Raw genomic sequence first — 24,873 nt, forward strand, 5'->3', positions numbered from 1 at the left:
TTTTCCACAGGATAGTGAGCTCTCAGAGGCCAAAGATTGCACATTACTAATCTCTGTATGAAAATACGCATGCCTTAGTGCTATTTTTTCCCAATGAATGAATGAACGAGTAAAGAAAAGACACACGGAGTCCTTGGAGAACCAAAAACACATTAGTTTCCTAACCGGAAATGAAACAGAACATCAAATCTAGCTTCTCAAAATCATGTACAGTCTCTTTGGATACCATCACTGTCTAGGTCAGGTGTATTGGCCAGAAACCAAGAAAAAAATATGTTGATGCCTGACTGCAAGGTTATTTGTGGGGGTTGATTTTTTTTTTTAAAAAAAGGGGGAAAGATGTGTTTCAGCGAATTATCAGGCCCAGGACAAAGCCTGAAGGGTACAGGTTCAAAATGGATTTTTCACAACTGACCTCAGGGGAGAAATGCATGATAAGTCTGAAGGTGAGTCACACGGCCTGCTACAAAATCCTTTCCTGAAACAATCCCCTTAGCTCAGTCAGTCTTGAGAAATAGAATGAAATCTAATCTGAAAAGCAACTGCTCTCCCTCTGGAAGTGCTGAGAATGAGTCTTTAGTCAAATTTTTGTTACCTTGGACATAACAGAAGCTTCTTGGAGACCTGAGCCTTTGCCTAGGACCTGCATTCCCATATCACAGGCTGCCTGAGTGGAAAGGCACAGGATTTGTCCGCTCCGTTCTCCAGTTTTTCTCCCCCAGGTGGTAGTAATAATCTCCCCAGAAATACTTACTAATTGACGTGTGACAGACACTGCACACATGTAACATCATTTAATTCTAACGAATCTCCTGCGAGGTTAAAAACTTCTGTGCTCCCATTTGGTAGGTGCTACAGACCAGAGGGAATGAGCAATTTCCTTAGCTTCTCTGACATTGTGTCCTCATCTGTAAATGGCAGTGCTAATTGGACCAGCCGTGCTAAATTGTTATAAGAGTTCCATGAGTTCATTTTAAAAACTCTAATAAGGTGCCAGAACATAGTAGATTTTATGAATTTTGTTAAATAATAAAAAATAGACCATGGATGAATAGACAGATAAGTAGGGTATGGACAGTACCCCTGGAAGGCAAAAACTGAATGCAGGCAGTGTGACTTGGATGTCGACTCTCATACCACCTTTTTGTGATTATGTGAACTTTATAAGATGATATGATATGATATGATATGCTCCCCCAAATCTTCCAGAGAGGGTGCCTCTTTTTGAAGCTCATTCTAGTGTTTTCTATCTGGAACATTCTTTCTTATGATTTTCTGGGTGCTATTGTTATAACCATTTCAGGGAAAAGAATCACACTGTGAGAAATGTCCAAATTAAAAGTCGTTCGTAGATGGTGACCAAAGGTGAGCTCCCCACTCTTAACTCCCTTTAGTACTGATCAAGCAGGGAAGTCTAGTTTTTAAGGGGGAAAAAAATCCACACCATAAAATGCCATGATCTCATCTTTGAGCAAGGACAGGGGTACAGAAGCAGATTGTAAGTTAGATTAAAATCCAGTTTTGGGGCTCAAGCAGGAAATTCCTCTCCTCATGGTTAGGGCTGCAGTATGACCTGTCCTGTCCTTTGTTGTTAACTGCAAGACAAGATTATGTCCTGTCCTTTGATTTACACCACAAGGTAAGCTTTGTGCTGGTTGACTAATCACTTTGAACAAGCAGTCTAGGAAGGAAAAGGGGTAAAGTTCAGGCGCAGGTTATTGGGGGGCAGTTCTGGTTAACTTGCTAACTTCAGTATATCTGGTTGAATGTTTACATATCTTTGAAAATATGCAGTGCATAGCTTCTCCCTCATGAGGAGATGGATAATCTAAGAAATCCACGTGCTTGTGCGTCAGCCAGCACTGTGTCCTGTCTGTGCCAAGCTGTGTGCCACATAATGGAAGCAAGTCAGAGACCCTTGGTTTTCTGCACTTTTTGTTCCCTGATAGATTTTACAATTCTCTGGTTCTTAACTTTTGAAACCTTGCCTCCCACCTTCTAATACTGCCAGCATTAGAAAAGGAGCAAGATGTGGCGTGCTGCCCTGTGTACTGGACTTCAGTCTTTCTTGTGATGGTGAAAGCTCAAGGTTTGGCAGAGATAGCTGTGGCTGGCCTTGTCTGCCCTGAAGACAGGCGGAGGAAGAACTCAGACAGGTGTCACTTCTTACGGGTACACAGGGTTTCTGCACATGTCCATGAGCTTGCAGCCATTAGGGGCATAAACAGGAAAGGAGAAGGTTTGGAACCTTGCAGGAGGATAAGCCTTCTCAGGAAGGGAAAGGAAGACCATGTGAATGCCAATCCAAGGTTCCAGCTTCTCCCAGGAGAGCATTTTGCTTATATCTTCACAGCAAGGACGAGTCCTCTTCAGAAAATTTAATTGTCCACTCTACCAGCCCTAGCGCACAACGTAACACTGAAAAAGACACTGATCTCTTGTAGTGGGAAAAACTGACAGTGCGGTGTGCTTTACAAAGCTACTCCCCATAAAGGTGTCATTTGATGCAAACCGAGGGCAAGCACACGGCCTAGGCTGACTCCCAAGCCCACTGCCAAGGTCCCCTTTGCTCTGTATTTCCTCTATTAATATGACAGCAAAACTCACTAGGGAGGAGGATTGAACATTTTTCAGTCCTGCCCTCATTTAAGCCTGGAGATAGCAGGAAGAAAAAACAAAACAAAGCAAAACAAAAACAGAAACAGAAAATATGGACTTGATGCTTACTATATGCTGCAGGCCATGAGAAATAGCAAAGCCATAAAACATGATCCCTGATCTCCCTCAAAGAGATTACACTATACTTGAGTAAATTAAAAATGAAGTAAGAAAGCATTTGGGCTACAGTTCAGTAACTAGTCAAAGAGGGCCACCAGGCAGGAAATGATTAACAGGAAAATAATTGGAACAGGCTGTAGTTTGCAGAGGACTGTAGTATTGGTTGTCCCCGAAGCAGGCTATGAAGAGTGAGCCCCACAACTGGCTGTTTACAGAAGTGAGTCTGGCTGAAGCCTACAGGCTGAGGTCAGAGGAACTCGCACTCACATTCTACTCCCACAACAAAAACCTTCACACTAGAAGGACAATGTTCTAATTACAATCAGATATTTTGTCTTGTCTTGTCCTTTATGATCTTTGTTTGCATTAATTTCCATAGAGACCACAGATCGCCTTTACCCCAGTTGATTGCCAATAAAAGTCAGTGCCTGGGACTGGGCCGTGCCTTTGTCCGTTATGCGGTCATTGGTCATCCTGGTGTCCTGCTTTCGCTCTTGGTTCTGTCTCCTAGTGTATCTTCTTCTCAGGCTTGCGTCGCACACTGGGCAGGTGGGGACTGGAACCTGGCAACAGGGGTCTCCGTCGGGAGTTGGTATTGAGAAATGTGAATTTGCTGTCCTTTTGGAATTTGGGTCAGTTTATCACACTGACTTACTGTTAAGAGAGGTGTTGTCTGGGCAAAGGGCATAGGAAAATTCATTTATATTTGTGTTCTGAAAAGAACAAGGAGATGTTTCTTCCAGCCAGACTACCACTGTTACAGGCTTGTAAACTTGCTGTCTCTCAGGACAACACCAAAGGAAGGGTGTGCTGGGACTGATGAGTCACAGGAAGAAGACCCATTTTTGGGAGAGGGGAATCAATAACGAAAGAGATGACACTGGTGGTTTTGTGAGGCAAAAAAGCTATTATGTAAGTTTCAAGGCACCTAGCGAGCAGTGGGACTTGGGTACATTTCTGGTGTTTCAGTGGACAGTGAAATAATATTCCAGAGTCTCCAGTGACATTCATGATTGAAGGTGCTGGAAAGAAATGGAGGAAGATACCTCTTCCCAAGCCCTTTGCCTACACTGCCGATAAACCAGGGCCCTTCTCTGTGTGTGAGGAATTTAAGAGGGATAAGCTTCCTATTTTTTTCCTCTCATAAATATGTATACTTTTTCCCTCCTGATGATCAAATATGAGACTTTTCCATGAGACTTTCACTTTGTGAAAAAAGAAACTAGGAGAATTTTCTGTCCATTGAAGTGAAGAAAATGCACGGGGTTGGCCATCTGCTTGAAGCGCCGAGGGAGAAATCGAAGCACGGATGAGGATGGGGGTCCAAATGGATGCTGCTGAAATGGTGCTCCAATTGCATAGAAAATCTTTCATAAAAAACCGGTATATTGAAAACCCCCGGAGCTTTGGCAGAAGCAAACCAAGACATCCTCTGTGGGAACATTTATATAACCCAGCATTCGTGGGGGACCGCGGTGTTTCGAGGGAGAACACCTCTGCAGATGATTCACTAGTGATCAAAAGTTACACACGTCACGTGGGAGTAGCCCATCCTGAGGCTTGGAGCACACCAGACAGAAGAATGAGAAGCCCACGCATTAATCTGTACGGTTATGGGCTTAAAATTATTAAATATATAAAAGTTTAAAAATCATAATAAAACAATAGGGTGTTATGACTAATAAAAAGAAACAGGCAGAACTGTATAAGATCTAAGTGAATGTCCCAGTTGAACAGATTAAAATTAAAACATAAGTTGGGTGTAGTGGTACATGGTGGTAACCCCAGCACTTGGGAGGCTGAGGCAGGAGGATTGCCGCAAGTTCAAGACCAGCTTGGGATACACAGGGAGTTCAGGACCAGCCTGGTCTACACAGTGAGATCCTGTGTTATAAAACTGAAATAAATAAATTAATTAAATTAAAACATAAAACTAAACACCAGTCGTGAAAGAATAAATGAACTAGAAAAAGAAATCAGTGGGAATCATCTAACTGTAGCCCAGAGAAATAGGGAAAGCCAAACAAGTTAATAACCTAGAGGTTAGAGTAAGAAAGTCCAGAATATTTTAAAGAAAATGTTCAGGAAAACAAAAGAATTATCACAAGTCATTTGGGAACGGCTAAGAAAAACAATCAGATAATACATCTTTTAAAATGGCAAAATCCCAACACTGACAACACTATTCAATGCTGGCAATAAGGCAGAGCAATAACAGCTCTCCTTTATGACTGAGGGCAGTGTGAAATGGGCCAGTCACTTGGGAATTGAGTTTCCTACAATATAAAACACTGCCCCCATACAACCCAGCAACAATGCTCCAGGCCTAGGTATTTACCCAAATGAGAGGAAAATATGTCTACCCACAAACTTGCACCTATGTTTATAACAACTTTATTTGTAATTGCTCAAAGTTGGAAGAAACTAAGACGTCCTTCAATAGGTTATTGGATTAACACATTGTGCTTCTAGTCTTAACCAGCCAGGAAAAGATACAGAGGTTCTGTAAAGGCATAACTCAGTGAAAGAAACCAGTCTGAAAAGACTGCTTGCATATGATTCCAACTATCTGACAGTCTGGAGAAGACAAACCCATAGAGACAGTTAAGAGATCTGTGATTGCCAGGGTTTGGGAGGGGCTGAGAGAGAAATGATGGGGAAAAATGGATAGGATGAAGAGTTACTACTCAAAATGATAATAGAGGTGATTTTTTTCAGAATCCAAATTTCAAGTTTTCAGATTGAAGTGTTATACTGAGTCCAAAGCCCAAATAAGACAAATTCACACCTATATTCCACACCAAAAACAAAATAAAAGCCTCAAAATTGATTCAGGAAGGAGATACAGATTGCATAGAAAGTAATGACAAGGAAAACATTAAGCATTCTTTGCAGTTCAGATCGGAAGAAAATAATTGTGTGGTTTTTTGTTTGTTGTTTTTTTTTGTTGTTTTTGTTTTTTTTGTATTGGGGATTGAACTTGGGACCTTGTACTTATGAGACAGATGTCAAGGAACCACTGAGCTAAATCCCCAGGCAGAAGAAAATTTAATAACATCTTCAAGGGGTCAAAGAAAAATCATTATCAATTTAGATATTTTCACATTCAAATCATTCAAGAGTGAGAACAAACCCAAAACTATACACATTAATTTCTTTAAAATTAAAGATAACAGTATGAAATCAATAATCATGATTAATCTTTTCAAAGGAGAATCAATAAAAACATTTGAGGCATCTCTTTTTCTTCAAACATCTTCAACTGCATCTTAGAAATCATTTATATGTATCTATATACAATACAGTCACATTTCGCATTTAATATTATATACATCTTCTTTGATTATCAGTGCCCTTGAAAGATAATTTTGAATGGTGACTGGTTAAAATTCATATGAGAGAGAGAGAGAGAGAGAGAGAGAGAGAGAGAGAGGGATGGAGGGTGAGCGTGCCTACATCTTTCCTTTTTTGTTGGAAAAAAAAAAACACACCTGCTTTCTAAGTCGCCTACTGAAATGTGAAGGTATTCAGTTTGCAAGGGCCAATTCAGGGCCAGAGATGTACTTTTCAAGTAAACTATTGTGCCCTAAGCATACTGCTCATGAGTGACTTTTTGGAGTAGTTCTCGATGTTCTAAAGAGATGTGAAGAAAGAAATACTTTATGCGAGGACTCCCACACGCCAGAAACCATTCTAGGTGATGGATTTGTTTTTCATAAAAATAATAGTAGCAAAGGGTATTACTTTGAGAACTTAACTGTGAACCATATACTTTAAGAAAAAATGATATATAATTTATACATGTTATATATATACATATATATGTATATATGTACTTCGATCCTTACCACAGCTCTAGGAGGTATGCACGTTGCCCTACACATTTCACAGACCAGATCAGTGTGACTCCAAGATCAGACAGCTAGTAAATGATGAAGCGATCCTTGAAAGGACACTTTCCACTGTAGCATGCTGCTGGTTAAGCCCTGTCACTGGTTTATTCCAAGTCTGAGTGAGTGCGGGCAGCAGGGGCAGGGGGAACAACACAATAACCACCCAAACCGAATCAATCCGGGAATGGTGCCGAACTTGCCATGCAGCTATGTTACCCGATTCAGGCAGGTGTTGTTATAGTCGCGACACTCAGCCAAGGACTGGTGGAGCTCAGCACCTTGCCTTTAAGGTCGCACATGTCTGTCCCTGACCCGAAAGAGTCTGCCCCGCAGCACACGCTCTGGGGCTCACTTCCGGTGGGCGTTGTGTTCCCTGCAGGTGAGATGGAGGAGCTGGAGACCCTGTGGCTCACCGGCATCTGCCACAACGAGAAGAACGAAGTGATGAGCAGCCAGCTGGACATCGACAACATGGCAGGTGTGTTCTACATGCTGGCGGCGGCCATGGCCCTCAGCCTGCTCACATTCATCTGGGAGCACCTCTTCTACTGGAAGCTGCGCTTCTGCTTCACGGGCGTGTGCTCCGACCGGCCCGGCCTCCTCTTCTCCATCAGCAGGGTCAGTACTGCCGCGGCCTTTACTGCATGCAGCAGGCAGGTTCTTGGAGTTGAGAGAATCTGACATTTTGAAATCCTCTTGGAGGTCTGCACGGCCTCCCCTCACTTACCCACCCTGTAGGCTTGTCCGAGGGCGTCTAGACTTTGCTCTCGCCTAAACCAGCAACTACGAACTCCGAGGACTGTGGGAACCAAAAGCGGGATGAGGATGGGTGGAGCTGGCTGGGAGCGAGGCAGGGGGCACAAATGAGACGAGGCACAGGAGCTGAACTTGGATGCCAACAGGACACGGGGGACTGTGGTGAGCAGTGTCACGTTTGACCCAAAGGAATCAGCTAGACACAGCCCCTGCTAGGTATTACCTTATGGACGTTAGCACCAATATTATCTTTCTTTCTTTCTTTTTAATGGTACCGGGTATCAAACTCGGGTCCTGGTGTTTGCGAGGTAGGCAGTGGAACCACTGAGCTAAATCCCGGGCCCCAAGAGCCAATATGATCAAGTGTTCCAGTTTTTAAAAGAGAAGATATTATCCAATTGAATGTAGAACCTTTCAGTGTTTCGGTATTAAAATAACTAATTCTTTTTTTTTTTTCTTTTTTTAATTGAGTTTATTGGTACATTTAGGGATACAGTACAGTTACATTCATTGTTGGGGATCATGTACCTTTACATGGCAAGTCTTGATTCTCATTTTTTTCCCCTTACCTCTGCCCTCCCTTCACAAAATAACTAATTCTATAAAAGGTCGGGACCAAATGAAGCCTCCCTCTGTGGTCGGTATGGTTAGTACCCAGATACACCATACCATTCTGTCGCAGGTGCGGGATGTTACAATGTGTGCATGTGTTGCAACAGAAGGTGCGCAACAAAACAGTCTACGTGGAGTGCTACACAGTATATCCACACTCTAACAAAACATAAAAAGTATGTGCAACCCAGCAAGTACTGGAACGGAAACAGAGATGAAAAGTATCAGAGGAACATGCACATACATAAAACAACAAAACGCACACTCTGCACAGACTAAACAAGCACAAGATACACCTGCAACAGTCAACTACATGCAGTGCAGGAGAGCCACCTTACATGCAGCACGTTATGGCATGTGTGTTGCCATCAACATACACGTGACACAGTTCATCAGTAATGGCAATGATCCTGGAAATGTTTATACCCCTCCTATGGGGCATGAATATGTATGTGCCAGGCACAACACGAGAGCTTCACACTCTTCATGTCATGTAACCTACAAACAAACCATGAGGTGGGTGTGGGGATGAGTTCTAGATTGCAAATGGCAGCATTCAAAGGTAGAAGCTAAGAGAACTACCCCAGATTGCTCAGCCAGTAAGGTGGAGACAGGATTTCAATCCAGAGAGTGTGGCACCAGTGAAAACCCCCGGTCTTCCACAAACAAAAACATCAAATGCAAGCAACACAAAAGATTTGATACACTTCATACTTCAAACATATGCAGGTGCAATTTACAGGTGTTCATACATGTAACACAACCTAATCATGTATGTGTACTATAATTAAAGCCCATACATATGTACTGCTCATGTATCTATCTATCTGTCCATCCATCTATCATCATCTATCCATGTATTATCTATCTATATCTTTCTTCCATTTGCCCATTGTGGTGGTTTTTTTTCACCCTGGAAGAGTTCAATGAATTAGGATTTGAAACATGAAAATCCTTTGGTTAAAAACATCTTATTTTATATGCTAATATTTATTGGGAAAACAAAGTAATTGCTTTAAAGTAAATTTGTATATTAGCATTTGGTAATTTTAAGAACTTTGGAGATTTAAAAGGTACACATTAGCTTAGTGAGGAGGATTTATTTTCTCCATTTGATTGCACTCCAAACTTGGGTTCTGTGCAAATACATATTTCCTAATTAGCTTGATGGCATCTAAACACACAGATTGCTTAAAAATAACAACATGCATTCATATAGCTAGGTATTATGCCAACTTTAAACTAATTTTCCCAGTCAGTTGCTAAAGGATTTTTTAAAAATAACAACATGCATTCATATAGCTAGGTATTATGCCAACTTTAAACTAATTTTCCCAGTCGCTAAAGGATTTTCATATCCACGTGATTCTGGGATTATCTTGAGCAAATGCACATGGTTGCATTTACTAGTAAATCTTGCTTGTTTTTAGAAGAGCGTATCCTCTCTCTGGGAAGCCACATTGATAAAATCATCCCTGTGAGAAATAGACGAAATCCCTCAGTCCCTTTCCAAGCTTCTTGAGGGATGGGAATACGTGGGGACTTGACAGTGGAGGGGCAGGCTTTGTGGTAGTGTTCTGTCATGGGTAGAATTTGAACTTCAGCCTCCTTCCCTAGGGCAGAGTGGGCCTTACCTCTGTGAAAGAAATGCAGGGAGTTCTGTTCCTTTTGGCAACTGCCAGTCACCAACACTGTTCTATCCGTAGAGGACACAGAGAGCCCTATCTGAGTGTTGTTTCTCTTCCCAAATCACATTTGTGTTTTAAAGTGCAGGTTGATCGCTTCTCGGCCTTTTGGCTAAGATCAAGTGTAAAGTGCAGGTTGATATGTATGGTTAGGAAAGCCTAATTCTTAACGATTTTTTTCCCTTCCTCTCTAGTTTATTAGGGGAATTCAGAATAAGCTCACGCCAAGCCCCTAACGTTATACACAGCAAGGCTCTGGGTTGCAAAAACAAAAAAAACAGAAAATGTTCTTCCTGTCCGACTCTCAAGGACTATCACCACCTCTAAAGCTTATCTCCTTCATGCCTTTGAACATATTCTCTTACGTACATGTAACTCACACAGTGCAGAGAGCACATAGGAAAACAATGCACTCACTGTGCACACGCTATCATTTGCTTCAACCAAATCTGCAGCAGGAAGTTCCCGACAACAGTGCATTATGTCTGGAGTGAAGGCAAGAACACAGATCAGGTTTGTTTCCTGCATCATCCCTACTCCTCACAATACCAGTGAAGTTGACCTAATCACACAAATCCTACGGGTGGAGAAACTAAGACCTCAAAGGTTAGAATGGGGCCTTTTTTACTTCACTTTTTTTTCTTGAAATGATAAGGATCTTTTTATTCCACCCATTAGGCAGGAAAGGGGCATGAAAGAGAGATATTTTCTGTGCACACAGGACCAACACACATGCATTAGTCTACTTCAGAGTTTAAGCTTTGTTCTAAGGCTACTGATGCACAATACTCTGAGATTTATGTCTGTCCTAAGGCGGGTTTGCTCTGCACACAGCCTGGATCTGTCCACCACGACCAGCTCTCCTTTGAGCGGGTTGAGTATCCAGCTAATACAGTTAGCTAACTCCCTGCAGCGAGCACATCAGCCCTCCTTGTGGCCCCCATGTCTCTGAGAAGCTCTTGGGGAGCACAATACAAATGCTAACCGAGATGCATTTTGCACCACTGGCACTTTCAGGAGAGATGGCCAAAGCTAGAAGAAGATGTTTATTTAATTCAGAAACCTTGTGTCTCGCACAGCTATGGCCCTTGTCTTTTAGTACAACTTAGAAAAGTCCATTCCTCTCTATGGGATGCTCTTAAGCTTTATTTTCTCTCCAAAATGCTTTCCCTCCCATTCAGCAAACTGGCTCACTGCTGGCACGAAAAGGGCCACTGTGTTTGTCTCTGAAGATGCGAGGAGTGGGAGACTTGGTGAAGCCAAAGCCCAAGGGTGAAGGGACCATGGCTCCCTTCACAGTGAGCAATGTGGGGAGCTTGGAAACAGAGTGGGAGATGCTTTGGGTTGACCACAGTGGGGACCAATAGACACCGGACACTTGAGGGCCTGGGCTTAGGGGGGAAGTGGGACAGCAGACTTCTGATGAGACAATGTTCTGAGGGGTCAGGCACCCTCTGAGGAGCAGAGCAAATGGTGTGGAATGACATGTTTAGTCGTTGGTGCTAATTTTATTGACTCTGCATAGTACGCTGAGGGACCAAGAGCGCATCTTGTTTCCACAACCCATAACGTGTACCCAGAGTGTATGAATAATAGAAAGGAGAAAAGAGAGCTGTGCAGGGAGGAAAGAAATTCTATCTTAAGGGTTTATTCAGCTCCCCAGATAGAATTTGGGCTGCTTATCTCACCAGAAGGCCAAAATGGCTGTTCAGAACTACCTTCAGTATGAGAAAATAGTATACATTTTTCAAAGCTTTGACAAAATGGACATTGCATACTCAAGCTGGTCTGAAAGGAGAAAGAGGTAAGGGCAGGGCAGAGGTGATTGAACAGTTCCTCCAATATACAGGCATTGAGCACCTATGGTGTTAGGTGCCTCATTTACATTATTTTATCTTGTGCTTGTGCTATATGATTCTTGTGTCACAGATGTAGAAATTGGGGCTCACATAGGATTAATGGCTTAATCAAAGCCACGGGGCTAGTATGATAGAGTGGAGACTCAGGTCTGCTGACCTCCAGGCCTCTGATTCTTCCTGTTGATACACACTTTCTTATTCAACTGTCCATGGATCCATTCAGCTGTCATCAAAACCTGGAGCACAGCCTGGGTCCATCATGTTGCCTCCTGTCTATGGCTGAAGCAGGCAGAAGGAAACTCCTGTAAGCTCCCTTAGCTGTGTCATCTTCATTCCACACATAAAAGGACCAAGAGAAAGCAGACAGTGGCCAGTCTCCCATCTAACTACCACGTAGGTGGGCCCTGACCTCCAAACATGGAGATAACTAGCTCTTCCCGCCAGGAGGAAGCATACTTCCCTGAGGGTGAAAAGGGCAGAGGGAAGTCCTTATAATGTCCAGGGTGGAAGAGGGGAACTCGTTGGAACAAAAATTCAGGGTAGGGAAAGAAAATTCAAAATGACTCTTTTTATAATACTAACGATAAGAAAGGAGATAGACCTCCACTATCACACCAGTTTTGCCCGTACTGGTATAATCCCTCTAGGTTAGAGTGTAAGATGATTATATTGCTAAGTTGGATGAAGAAAGCACAGGTCACAGTCCAGGCTGAGCAGCGCTTCACTGTGTGAAATGCATTGCACATCTATATGATTTTGACATCCACAGTTGGGAAGCTCCAGCCAGCCAGGAAACCATGGGGAGGAGATGTGTGCTTGTGAGAATGAACAGCTGTCACACAGGATTTAGAGAAAGAGACTAATGACAAGGCTTCAGGAAGGAAGCAAAGGGTGTAGTGCCAGTGTCTGGGCCTCATGGAGCCTTCACCATGAAGCTTGAGTTGCGAAGATCAGAAAAAGAAATGCTCTAACTCACAATTGTCAGCTTCCCTATTTACTAATCCAAGAATACTGGAGTGGAGAAACTATAAGGAAAATGCAGCCACACAAATGAGTTGAGGACCTCACAGCCTCACAAGCATCCCTCTGAGTTAAGCTTGTCACTACCATGGGGGACCAATGGAGCCGCCATTATCAGTGCCGGCAGTGCTTTCCCGTGTTTATGACAAAGTCAGTAGCAGCTGTTGAATCTGCCTCACACATTCCTTCTTGGTGAGTCCCTGATGGTCTCTGGAGGACCAGGTCAAATCCTGAAACTTTGTTTTGATGTTTACCTTCAGATATGGCTGCCGCAATCTGGAGCAGGGTTAGGGAAAAACAGCATGGCCGCAAATCAAAATGTTACCGATATTACGCATCTGTTATTATGACAGGAATCAAGAACTCTTCCCTTGTTAGCGGTTACACTCTTAAATTGTTAAGTAAAAGCCAAGTTTAAGAGAGGAAGGAGTAGAAAACAGGGAGACTTGGAAATGGGGGATCATATTTCAGCTGCCCAGGAATTCCCAACTCCTCTAGTTCTCTGTATATTTACAGCTGGCATCAAGATGTCTTGAGAATTCTTCATTATTGCCAGTAACGAAAACCCAATTCTAACTGCATCAAACAAAGTCATTAAAAAAAAACCCACAAAGAATAAGCATATTAAGAAGTCCAGGAAGATGGCTTCAGAGTCCCAAACCATGGCCCTCTCTTTCCCTTGGGTATTACACTGTAGGGGCTTCACTTTCAGGCTAACATTCCCACATGACAGCAAGACCATTCCCTTCCATTCCCCCTTTTATCTGGCCATCTGTAGATGTGGCTGTGCCTCCATCCAAAGTTCCATGGCCCTCACATGAATTTCATGCCTTCCTTTAGATCATTCAGTTAATTCAGGGAGAAAGGCTTTTTGATTGGCTTGCTTGGATCACATTTCTTGATCAAGAGCTTTTGCATATAAGTAGGAACAAGTTATGTACCGATTTAATCAAAGGTGACCCCTTATTTTTGCTTGGTTCGTTTGTCAGTAAGCTCTCTCATATGGAAACTCCTTACTGACATGCAAACTTCTTAGGATGGTGCTGGGGGTGGTACTACCATTAATAATATCATAATTTGGTGATCTGGATGTTGGGACGGTCAAATATCCTTCAGTTTGGAGGCACAGAGACACTTATAGTTGTGCGAGCATCTATTGATAATTTTTCTTGAACTCCTTGTGTGATTCTTTGCAAAGCTGCCTCTGCTTGGAGCCAAAGCAATAAGATAAACCTGGTGCTTTATAATTTGTTTCCTTCATTGAAGAAGATGATTAGGATTCGGTGAATGCCACTATTTTTTTTTCTCCAGGGCTCCTACAAGAGGCACATATCTCACCTTTGCAGGTAAAGTGTAGGTGGGAAGTAGTTTTAAGCCAATGACTGCTGCTGACTGCTCCTTTGTGTTGTTCCCTCACAGGGCATCTACAGTTGTATTCATGGAGTGCACATTGAAGAAAAGAAGACGTCTCCAGACTTTAATCTAACTGGGTCCCAGAGCAACATGCTAAAGCTCCTCCGGTCAGCCAAAAACATTTCCAACATGTCCAACCTGAACTCCTCAAGGATGGACTCGCCGAAAAGAACTGCTGACTTCATCCAAAGAGGCTCCCTCATCATGGATATGGTTTCAGACAAGGGGAATTTGATATTTTCAGACAACAGGTCCTTCCAGGGGAAGGACAGCATTTTTGGAGACAACATGAATGAACTTCAAACATTTGTAGCCAATAGGCACAAGGATAACCTCAATAACTATGTGTTCCAGGGACAACATCCTCTTACACTCAACGAGTCCAACCCCAACACAGTGGAGGTGGCTGTGAGCACAGAATCCAAAGGGAACTCTAGACCCCGGCAGCTCTGGAAGAAATCCATGGAGTCTCTACGCCAAGATTCTCTGAGCCAGAATCCAGTCTCCCAGAGGGATGAGGGGACAGCAGAGAACAGGACCCACTCCCTAAAGAGCCCCAGGTACCTTCCAGAAGAGGTGGCCCATTCTGACATTTCAGAAACTTCAAGTCGCGCCACATGCCACAGGGAACCCAACAACAATAAGAACCATAAAACCAAGGACAACTTCAAAAGGTCAATGGCCTCCAAGTACCCCAAGGACTGCAGCGAGGTGGAACACACCTACCTGAAAACCAAAGCCAGCTCTCCCAGGGACAAGATCTACACCATCGATGGTGAGAAGGAGCCCAGTTTTCACTTAGAACCTCCCCAGTTTGTTGAAAATATATCCCTCCCAGAGAACGTGGGCTTCCCAGATCCCTACCAGGATCATGGTGAGAACTTTCGCAAGGGAGACTCCACACTGCCTGTGAACAGGACCCCCCTGCATAATGAAGACGGGCTTCCCAACAATGACCAGTACAAGCTCTATGCCAAGCACTTCACCTTGAAAGACAAGGGTTCCCCCCACAGCGAAGGCAGTGACCGTTACCGGCAGAACTCCACACACTGCCGAAGCTGCCTTTCCAACCTGCCCACCTACTCCGGCCACTTCACCATGAGGTCTCCCTTCAAGTGTGATGCCTGCCTGCGGATGGGGAACCTCTATGACATTGATGAAGACCAGATGCTCCAGGAGACAGGGAACCCGGCCAGCCAGGAGGGGGTCTATCAGCAAGACTGGGCACAGAACAATGCACTCCAGCTCCAGAAGAACAAGCTGAGGATTAACCGTCAGCATTCCTATGATAACATCCTCGACAAACCCAGGGAGATGGACCTCAGCAAGCCTTCCCGGAGCATAAGCCTCAAAGACAGGGAGAGGCTCCTGGAGGGCAACTTATATGGGAGCCTGTTTAGTGTCCCTGCAAGCAAACTCTCAGGGAACAAAAGCTCCCTTTTTCTCCAAGGTCTGGAGGACAGTAAGAGGAGCAAGTCTCTCTTGCCAGACCATACCTCTGATAACCCTTTCCTTCACTCCTACAGGGATGATCAACGCTTAGTTATTGGGAGATGCCCCTCAGACTCTTATAAACACTCCTTGCCATCACAGGCAGCGAATGATAGCTACCTTCGATCGTCCTTGAGGTCAACAGCATCATACTGTTCTAGGGACAGTCGGGGCCACAGTGATGTGTATATTTCAGAGCATGTTATGCCTTATGCTGCAAATAAGAATAATATGTACTCTACCCCCAGGGTTTTAAATTCCTGCAGCAATAGACGTGTGTACAAGAAAATGCCTAGTATCGAATCTGATGTTTAAAATCTTCCATTAATGTTTTATCTTTAGGGAAACATGTAATTGCCAACATTGTGGAGGGTAAATGTTGGATGTCCGATAGTGCCCTGCTAAGAGGAAGAAGATTTAGGGAGGTATTTTTTGTTGGCTCTTTTGCACATGGCTCCATGCCATAATCTTCCACTCAAGGAGTCGTATGAGATTTGTGCTATGACAGGCACCAGATAGGTGAGTCCTTAACCTAAAACAAATACATGAATAAGGGCAAGTCTCTGGGATGTGCCAAATAGGCATGTTGGCAATAATGATGCACTGGATGTTGATGGTGATGTGATGATTTCCTATATGCCAAATTCCATTAAGATCAGCCCACCATGTAATTTCTTCATCCGAAATGCCTAGTGGTTTCTCTAATACAGAATAAGCAATATGGTATGCATGTAAATCTGACACAGACAATAAAACAGTTAAGAATGCATCTGCACCGTAGTGAGATTGACATGTGCAAGAGATTAGGAAGTTTGGCTTGTGAAAGTTCTCAGCTTTATTGTTATGCCTTCCACTCACAGCCCAGGCCCAACCCCAAGAAATGCAGGCTCCCCCCAAAGAATAGCAAATCAATGTGTTTGTGGTATCTGTGTATTCTTCATTATAGTCCATTCCCAAGACACTTCTGGAACAAAAAGCCAGAGACACTCTCAGGCAGAGAGCTACAAGAATCTCTTTGGATGTTGATGTGTGTGTTTCTCTCACTTTGGGCTTTGATGGTCTCGTTCAGAGCTGCATAAACTAACACATGTCTTCGATGTCTAAGTGTGGATCTTCTGTCTATGACACAGTGGCCATTGTATTTTATCCTGAAGACTTCTCTGTACGTAAGTTTGCATTTTCTCCCTTCTGGTGATGACTCAGGGTTGTATAGTATCTGTTACCTCATCCTTCCCAGAGTAACTGTAACTTGTTCAATCCCCAAATAGCCATGATGGCGTCTAATTAGCTGTGTGTTGCTGTTCCCAGAGTTGTTAACGTGGTAACGCGTACCAACAGCCATGCGTGTGCTGTGATCTGTAAGAAGCGCCGTGCTATCTGTCTGCCCAAAGCTAACATGGTCCTTTAGGTTTATCTTCCTTAATGTCCTGAAACTCTCTTGGACACTCATTTCCAGCCAACCTCCTCTGATCAAAGGCCTTCAAAGCATGATACACTCATGCACCTACCCTGAGCGCCCTCCAAACTGTGGAGAAACTTAGTGAGACAAGTGATTTCTCTCTTCTGAAATATTCTTTCTATTGGAAGAAAACGATTTCGCCAGCACCAACAGATAATATAAAAAAATTCTCGATGCATTTATCATTTCTGAACCACTTACACCATTCCGTTCTTATTCTACTCCAACCTGTGCATATGTAACAAGAATGATAGTCATTATTTAAAACAGTTGGAGTGAGAGGGGGAAGATTTAGGAATGGTAAGATTCTTAGCATAGCATCTCCCTAAAATAAACATTGTTGAAAAAAGGGTAGTTGTTATGTTCTGAAGCTTTTCAGATCAGGATTTTCTAGTTTAAAAACTAAATACCATAAAACCAGCAAACAATACTAAGTGATCATTTTATGGCTCTACCACATTAATTGGTATAGTTTAAATACATTAATACTCTTGAAATAATTAGGCTAACTGACCATTGGGTTTTATAGAGGACCTCAGTCTGTTTGGGGCATTCAGCAGAACCTCTAAGCTCAAGCAAGACAGCCTGGCCATTTCCCAGTTTGTTTCCTGCGTTTTGTTTTGAGCTTTTGGAGAAGGAAACAAAATGGCGGGCTGAATGTTTACCTTGTGTCTTTTCCTGGTGTGTGTTCTGTTTTGTAAGTAGTATTTTCCTGTAAGTGGGTAAGTGCCAGAGATGTTTCTCTTAGAGCTGGAGAATATGTTGAATGGCTCTCTCTGTCTTTGGAAAAGCGCACCTGACCCACAGTGTTTCTATAATGATGAAAAGTGGTTGCAATAAGTTTGAGAGTTCATGGTGGAATAGCACAGGGAAGCAAGGAGAGGGAGCATCTTTCAATCATCTTTGGAAAGCGGAAGGGGTTGAAATGATGCTGGGGACCAGTGTGCTTAAAAATGATGTTATTTCTTGTATGCTGCCCTTTGCTGCTCCAAGACCCAGCATCGGAGAAGGCTGGATTGATGGACCTTGAGCAGCCACCCCCATTTCTGATCTTAAATTTAAGTTTCTGTGACTGTATCTTCTCTTAGCTCTTTCTGCCTTTGCTTTCTCATTACATTCATACCTGCATCTTCCCTGCTAAGCTCACTTCCATGTCCTCATGAGACTAGAGTGTCTTAACATGAAGTAAATGAAAAATGTCCCCAGCATACAAAGCAATGATAGGGGATCAATTCAAAGAAGATCTCTATCTTCTTCTGGTGTCCTCAAAGACAAGAGGGCCACCAAATGCCACAAAATCTCTAGGGAGATCGCAATGACCATTGGATTGACTTCATACATGAAAAAGCCTGCTAATAACAGCATCACTTCCACCATGAATGCCATAAGCATCTTGATAAAGAATTTAAAGTGTGGTTTTTGGAAGAACTAAAAACAAGGTAGTAGAAAAGATACACCTCTTTTAGCATCCTCCACTAAAGCACTGGTTCATAAATGTGATGATTTTAAAAAGGCAAATCAGAGGGTCAGTTTCCAAGTAAAGAATAATGATGTGGAGCCATTCAAAAGTAACCCGAATCAGTTAATTTTTGAAAAAGGGATGTCCAAAATATAAAATTCACTGGTAAATGGCATCTACAATAAAGAAGGGTAAAGAAATAATTATAAAGCTCTGAACTGTGGGCCCATTACAAAGGACTCCTGTGATACACTCCAGCTCTGAGATCTTAGACTTGACACCAAAAGGCAAGAATCTCTGAACCAAAATGCCTGAGTTTTACTTGGCATAAGTCAAAGTTGCAGCCACAGTGCTATTTCACTAATAAATCCTTTCCCTACTTGGGAAGGATCCATGGTCCTCAAATGGGCACACCTGGACTCAGCGGTCAGTTTTCTGTCCATGGGTAATAGCACACACAATGTCCTATTCAACTGTCCGTTTAAGGGAGGCTTCCAGCACATGAACGCTACTCTGGGGAATCATCTTGCTCTGAAAAATAGTTCGCATAATCTTTACATCTCCTAGTTCTTAGGCCACATCTGGATCCACTTCTCCAAGTGGGCAAGTCCCCAGTGGATCTATCTTTCTTCCAGTGAGATCTCCAGAAATGAGAGGTTTTGATCTCACCAGTCGTGACTCTCTGTCCTCTGCAAATCTCCTTCCATTATTTCAGGTAGCACCACGACTGTCTTGTGGATTACACTTGGGTTTCTCTTCCTTGTTTCATAAGGTGCCTAAGAGAACTTAATACTTAGCTTTTCTGACGAAAGCATTAAAATTCATCCATCGCAGCAGAATCTGTCAAATAAATTCACACTTATTTTCTGGGGAAAAAAAACTACACCTTGTTTACAAATGAAATCGTTTCATTTAAATGGGACTTTAGCCAAGGCAGTTAATTAGTCAAAAGACCCATGGTAGTCACACAGTCACACATTGTTTATTCTATTTGATATGTCTACCGCTGATGTGTATTTAATATTCTGCATCCTTCTCAGGAAATGACAAATGCCCTGAATTCTTTGCAAATAGAATTGCTAATGAGAAAGAAAAAGAAAGTTGGTGTTAATTAAATGGTGATTAAAAATTTATCTCCTTTAAACCTAAAAAGTGCAGCTTTAATAATCGGTTGTCATATAAATAAATACCTTGCACTGAAATCCCTTGCGGTTTAAGACCTAGATAAATACTAATTTGAGAAACCTAAATATCTTTCAGAGGAGCTGAATACACTCGTTAGCATTATGCACATTCCTGTACTGTTTCTTTGTGCAGAGCTGTTGTGCATGAACCCTTGGGAGGGGGACATGAGTTGTTTCCCAGCGGGAGTTTGCTTGAATTAACCATCCCTGTAGTAGACATAATTGGACTTCAAGAAAAAGAATTTCAGTACGTGGAAGCCAAATGCAATGGTTGATATTTAATACAAGATAGCAGTTCTATGTAAATGCGATTTTCCTTCCCAAAGCAGTGTTTATTTTCACGAGTCAGAATTAGGCTTCTCTGATATTCTGTCTTCTTTTGGTAAACAGGGTTGAAAGTGGTTTTTGAGAGATTATGTGGGATCTGTACTTGAAAAGTTCGCCCAGTATGCAGCTTCCCTTCCCCGGTCCACTCCTTTATATTGTACTGTGTTCATAAATAATTGTTTCAGATGAGATCAGCTTGCCACCTGATGCAGATCAAAGATGATCGAGTGCACTCATCCTGTGAACACAGGTGCTTGTGTGTACGTGTATATGATATACGCACTTGATTTCTGCAATTCACACAGAAGTGTATTATCCAGACAAAGCTGTACATATTGTAAAGTTTATGTTCAAAAATTAAGTGGTAATGATTTTATTGACACATGGAAAACCCATTCTAGTTATTTCGATGGTTTCTGTAGGGAAGACACTATATTTTTTTAATCTCGATTCAAGGGAAGATAACAGAGCCCAAGTAGGACTTGGGTGTTGGTTGTCTTGGCTCCTTAAAAAACAGGAATCTGGGTGACGGGTGTGGAATTTGTGCTGCTCACATTCACTTCTGAAGACAATGCTAATAGGGCTATTTATCAAAAGGCACAGATTTCCTATTTCAACTCTATTCTCTTTCCCACTCTCAGATGTGTATGTTTTCTGCATCTAGAAGTGCTCGCAGGGGAGTATCAGCTACAGGTACCCGCCCAGGAGCATTTCAGAAAAAAACAGGACTTGTAGAACTACACCAAGATTTGGCGGAAAGATGGGCGATGAGAAAACGAAATCTGCAAGGGGGCAATAATTTGTATAAAGGTCAATCAAGTGAGACAGCACCAGAGATGGGGCAGGCACCATAGACTTTCCGGTCTGGTTTCTTACCATGTTAGCTATCTCTCAGTTTCTTTCAGGAGGGCCTTTCTGAGTGCCTGCAGAAGAGTCAGAGAGAACCCCTGACCTGGCTCTCTTGGCCTCTTTTCCCTGTGCGGACCCAGGCATGCCTTTTTTGAATTTGGTTTCCCTCCAAGGTCCTTCATAATCTCTTGTTGTCTCAGAGAAGAAAAAACTTTTTTCTCATTGATCTTTCTCCCAGGAAGGAACAATGAGAGATATAGATTAAAATTTCAAACCAAAGATGAAAGCTGGCAACAATCACTGAAATCATAGTTGTATTTCCCAGGCACCAGGGTTGAACCGAGCATTTTGATCAGGTAATTGCACTTACCTGAGTGCTCAGTCCTTTTGAAATCCAGTTTGGGGTTAGGGAGTGTAAAGTGAATAGAAAATGCACTCTCTTTCTGTAAGGAGCTTCTGGTTTCGAAGTTTAATTCCTTAATACAAAAGATAATTAAAGACCATAAAAGGCAAACGGACTAAACAGTAAAAAATTAGAAATGTCCAATGAAACTGTTTCCAGGAAATAAACACTAATTTGATTCCATGATCAAATTTAGAAAAGAAAACAAGGCTCTCCTCAGACCATTTTGTAACTCTGAAGAATACAGTTGGTGCTCTTACAGATGGCCTCGGCGTATTTGAACCTTCAGAAAAGGTGCTTGGGGAACACAGAAGTGGCTAACAGATGAACAAACTCACCCTTCTGAATTTTTGCATAGGCAGGCCTGGGTCTGCTTCTAACTGGTTCTCCAAACTTTACCAAATCCTGCTTCTTCTTGGCTCTGCTTTATGACATGTGCTTCAAAAAAAGTTTTTAAAAAATCCTGAAATCTTTTTGCTTTGTTTTGTTTTTGTCTTGTGAAGAGCACTTTTGATAGTTCGGGGTATGGATGGATTGGAGGGTGGGTGGATAGGGAGAACCTTTTATCGAGTCCCAAGTGCCTACTGGTGTGGCTGGTGAAAGCAAGCATCAGGTTCCCGAGAGAGAAAATGGGGCAAGGAGATGACTGAAGGAACCTAGGTGTACTTCAGAAGAGATGGCAGAATAGGAAGGGTGGAGAGGGAGCTTTTCTTTATTCTGTCCATCCCATTCTGGGTAGTGCTGGAAGGTTAGATTCTCTGCTCATCGCAAGTACTTTGCATATATCAGCACCTGAGTCTGAAAATATATATAAAAAAATACATCTACATTGAGTATAGACTAGCCTAGAACACAGTCCTCAAAATAACAAGATATAAATATGATTGCTCCCATTTCACAGGTAAGGAAACTGAGGTGTAAGTACTCAGCCTCATCAGAAACAAGAAATAGCTAATAGACCTCTTAGCTTAGATATATTCTTGAAGTGCCTGACCTCCTCGAGGGAGGTCAGAATAGAAATGAGAGAGACAGAGGGGCCGGGGGAGAGGCTTTTTGAGTTTTGAGGTCCCCGGGCTTTCTCTTAAGTGCCAGCACCTGTGATGAGGAGGGTTGCAATTGTGCTGCCCTTGCTGTCTGGTTGGGGTAGGTTAGGAACTGCTGGGGACCTCATCTCTCTTCAGAGTTCCCCCAGAGACACGTATGCTGCCGGTGTCTCTCCTCCTTCATACGCTTGCACTCAGCAATTTTTTTTTCTTTTTGCTTCCTGGGGAGTTATTTTCATTGCTTAGCATGTGCCTAATCCTAAATATCTCTTTCCTAATCTCTCTTCTTTTTACCAGTTGAAATCAGGGCTAATTCCATTAAGCATGTGTACATAGTGTGCTCTCCTACGTGTGTGAGGACACACACACACACACACACACACACACACACACTGCCTTGTGGCCCTCCGTTAAAGCACTCCTAAGCATTGTGACCCATTTTTAAAGAGCTGATGTCATTTGTAAGTTGACTGCTTCTCTCATTTCGTCTGTAAGTTTGCTTATCTATGCCGGGCAGACAGAATGAGGTCCAGAGGTGGGACAGAAAGCGGAAAACAGAGTTTTTGCACGAATGATTGAAAGCATTAAGGTAGTCACAGTGACCGAGGGCCAGTTAGTAACATGTTGTTGTCATTGTGGTTTACTTCCTTGGTCTGTCCTATTTTTTGCATTCCTTCAGAGATGTTATCCTGGCTGCAGCATCAGGATAACTGTTCAACCACTGAGTGCTGATTCATGTCTTTCCACAACTAGTGTTGAATTAGAACATTTCTAACTGGCTTCCGGTAACCCGGAATGGCATGGCGTTAAATTCATGCTGTAGGCAGTGCCCCTGAGACCACACATGCCTTTCTTTGAATCCTTTTCTTCCTGTGTCCTAAGCCGCTCTTCTTTTTCTGGCATTTATATTTACTACGAGGTGGGTCACACTGGCCCATTTTATAGATTAGAAAACTGAGCTAGGATTGGAAGGGGTAGTTTTCTGAGGGTCTCCATGGCTTAATCCTTCTACAAGATTACTGATCCCAATGTAAGCACCCCTGTCCTAGTCCTTGAGAAAAATTCTCCCATCTTTCAAAACAACTTATTAAGACAGGAAGATGATGATGATGATCATTATTATTATTATATAGCTATTTTGAGATCTTGTTGTTGTGCCTGAAAGTGTGTGACAGAAATTCTCCCAGGGATGTTGAACTATGCAGAAAGTAGAGACCCCAAAGAATAGTTTGGCCAACAGTGCTTCTTCTTTGGAGGCGTATTTCAGAGTCCGCAATCCTCCAGGGAACCAGAACCAAACTGTTTTAAATGGACTCACTCTTCAGATTAACTTCCTCAAGTAAGGTGTCGGCAGTCAGCAACAACAAACAAAACAAAACAGGTTACCACTCAGAAATCCCTCTTCTGACCATAGCAAGGGACAATGAGTTTGCTTTTTTGCAGTGGTAGAACATTTCTCATTAGCAGCAGACCTGGGTCAAAACCTCTTCCAGTTAATTCTCTTTACGCCTCTGGGAAGGATTGAAGATGAGCCTTCAAAAGGGTATTAGCATAGCGCATAGCCAATACCATGGCTGCCTTTCAAATTAATAAGGTTAATTGTTCTCCAGCACACATAAATTTGTCTTTGGCATTTTAAATGTTCCACATTGATCTGACATTTCACTGCTTCAAGCTCTTAAAGGGCTCAAATCAAAGACTATTGATAATTGGGCAAATAGTAAAGGTCCACAAATATAAAAACATTGTCAGTTTTTCCATGAAAAACAATCATAGCTTTTTGAATCCAATGGAGGTCTTTACATTAGCCATCTAAGACTTATTGAATTATTTCTGTTCTCAGTTAAGCTAATTCAAGCGAATGAACAGTATTGACTTTTAAAACCTATTTTACTTTTTTTTTTAATCTTAAGTTTATTAGATTTGTAGACACAGCTTTGAGGCATGATCAGTAGGGAAATGTTCTGCTTTGGAAATAGAAGATTCGGAGTGCTATTTTATGACAAATCCAAGGGGTCATCTTTGAAAATTCTGATAGACTTGAGAAGATGAAAGTGTAACGTTCATGTCCCCAAATTTCCCATTAGGAAGGATATCAATTGCCTGTTTTCTTCAAATAAAATAGTAGGTAAGAAAAACATGTTCATAGAAAATGCAATCAACTGCTTGATGTAAGTAACTACGCAGCTAGATGTGGCTCATACATTTTTCAAGCCTGAGGGTCCTCAAAGATTTTTTTTAACTAGCTGTTTTAAAACTACAAATGCCACTTTTGTTCATCCGCTGCTAAAACAAATTTAAAAGCATATACTTGCCAAATTAATTAGTAGAATTTATCGTAGTTTGTATCACACTGGAATATATTTCAAACAGTATTCAGAATGAATTAGGTGAGTTAATTGGTGGCTTGAATAAGCAGTAGGTCATAACATAAACAATGGCCTTCTGAGGCAGAAAAAGAGGATAAATTTACTCATTTTTCACTCGTGCTAGAGGACACATTTCATAATATACAAGCTGGTCGTTGCCCACAAGAGTTCCTGAATTAAACAGCTTATACATAAAAGGTCTATGTCGGAGTCCATTTTTAACCCGATAGGGATGGAATGGAATTCATACGCAGAGGGTTTCCACTCACAGCT

General features: G+C 42.3%; 1 protein-coding gene across 1 annotated transcript in view; it reads left to right on the forward strand.

The window, feature by feature from the left end:
• The window catches only part of Grin2a (glutamate ionotropic receptor NMDA type subunit 2A), a 381,170-nt gene extending 358,529 nt beyond the window's left edge, over positions 1-22,641 (forward strand). Inside the window, exons 12-13 of the mRNA XM_010609958.3 lie at positions 7,051-7,289; positions 14,023-22,641. Coding sequence (XP_010608260.1) covers positions 7,051-7,289; positions 14,023-15,822 — 2,039 coding nt within the window. The 3' untranslated portion in view covers positions 15,823-22,641. The remainder of the gene's footprint in view (positions 1-7,050; positions 7,290-14,022) is intronic.
• Positions 22,642-24,873: the final 2,232 nt, after the last annotated feature.

Source organism: Fukomys damarensis, unplaced genomic scaffold (assembly GCF_012274545.1).
Source record: "Fukomys damarensis isolate Sample0158 unplaced genomic scaffold, DMR_v1.0_HiC HiC_scaffold_34, whole genome shotgun sequence".
Classification (NCBI taxonomy): domain Eukaryota; kingdom Metazoa; phylum Chordata; class Mammalia; order Rodentia; family Bathyergidae; genus Fukomys; species Fukomys damarensis.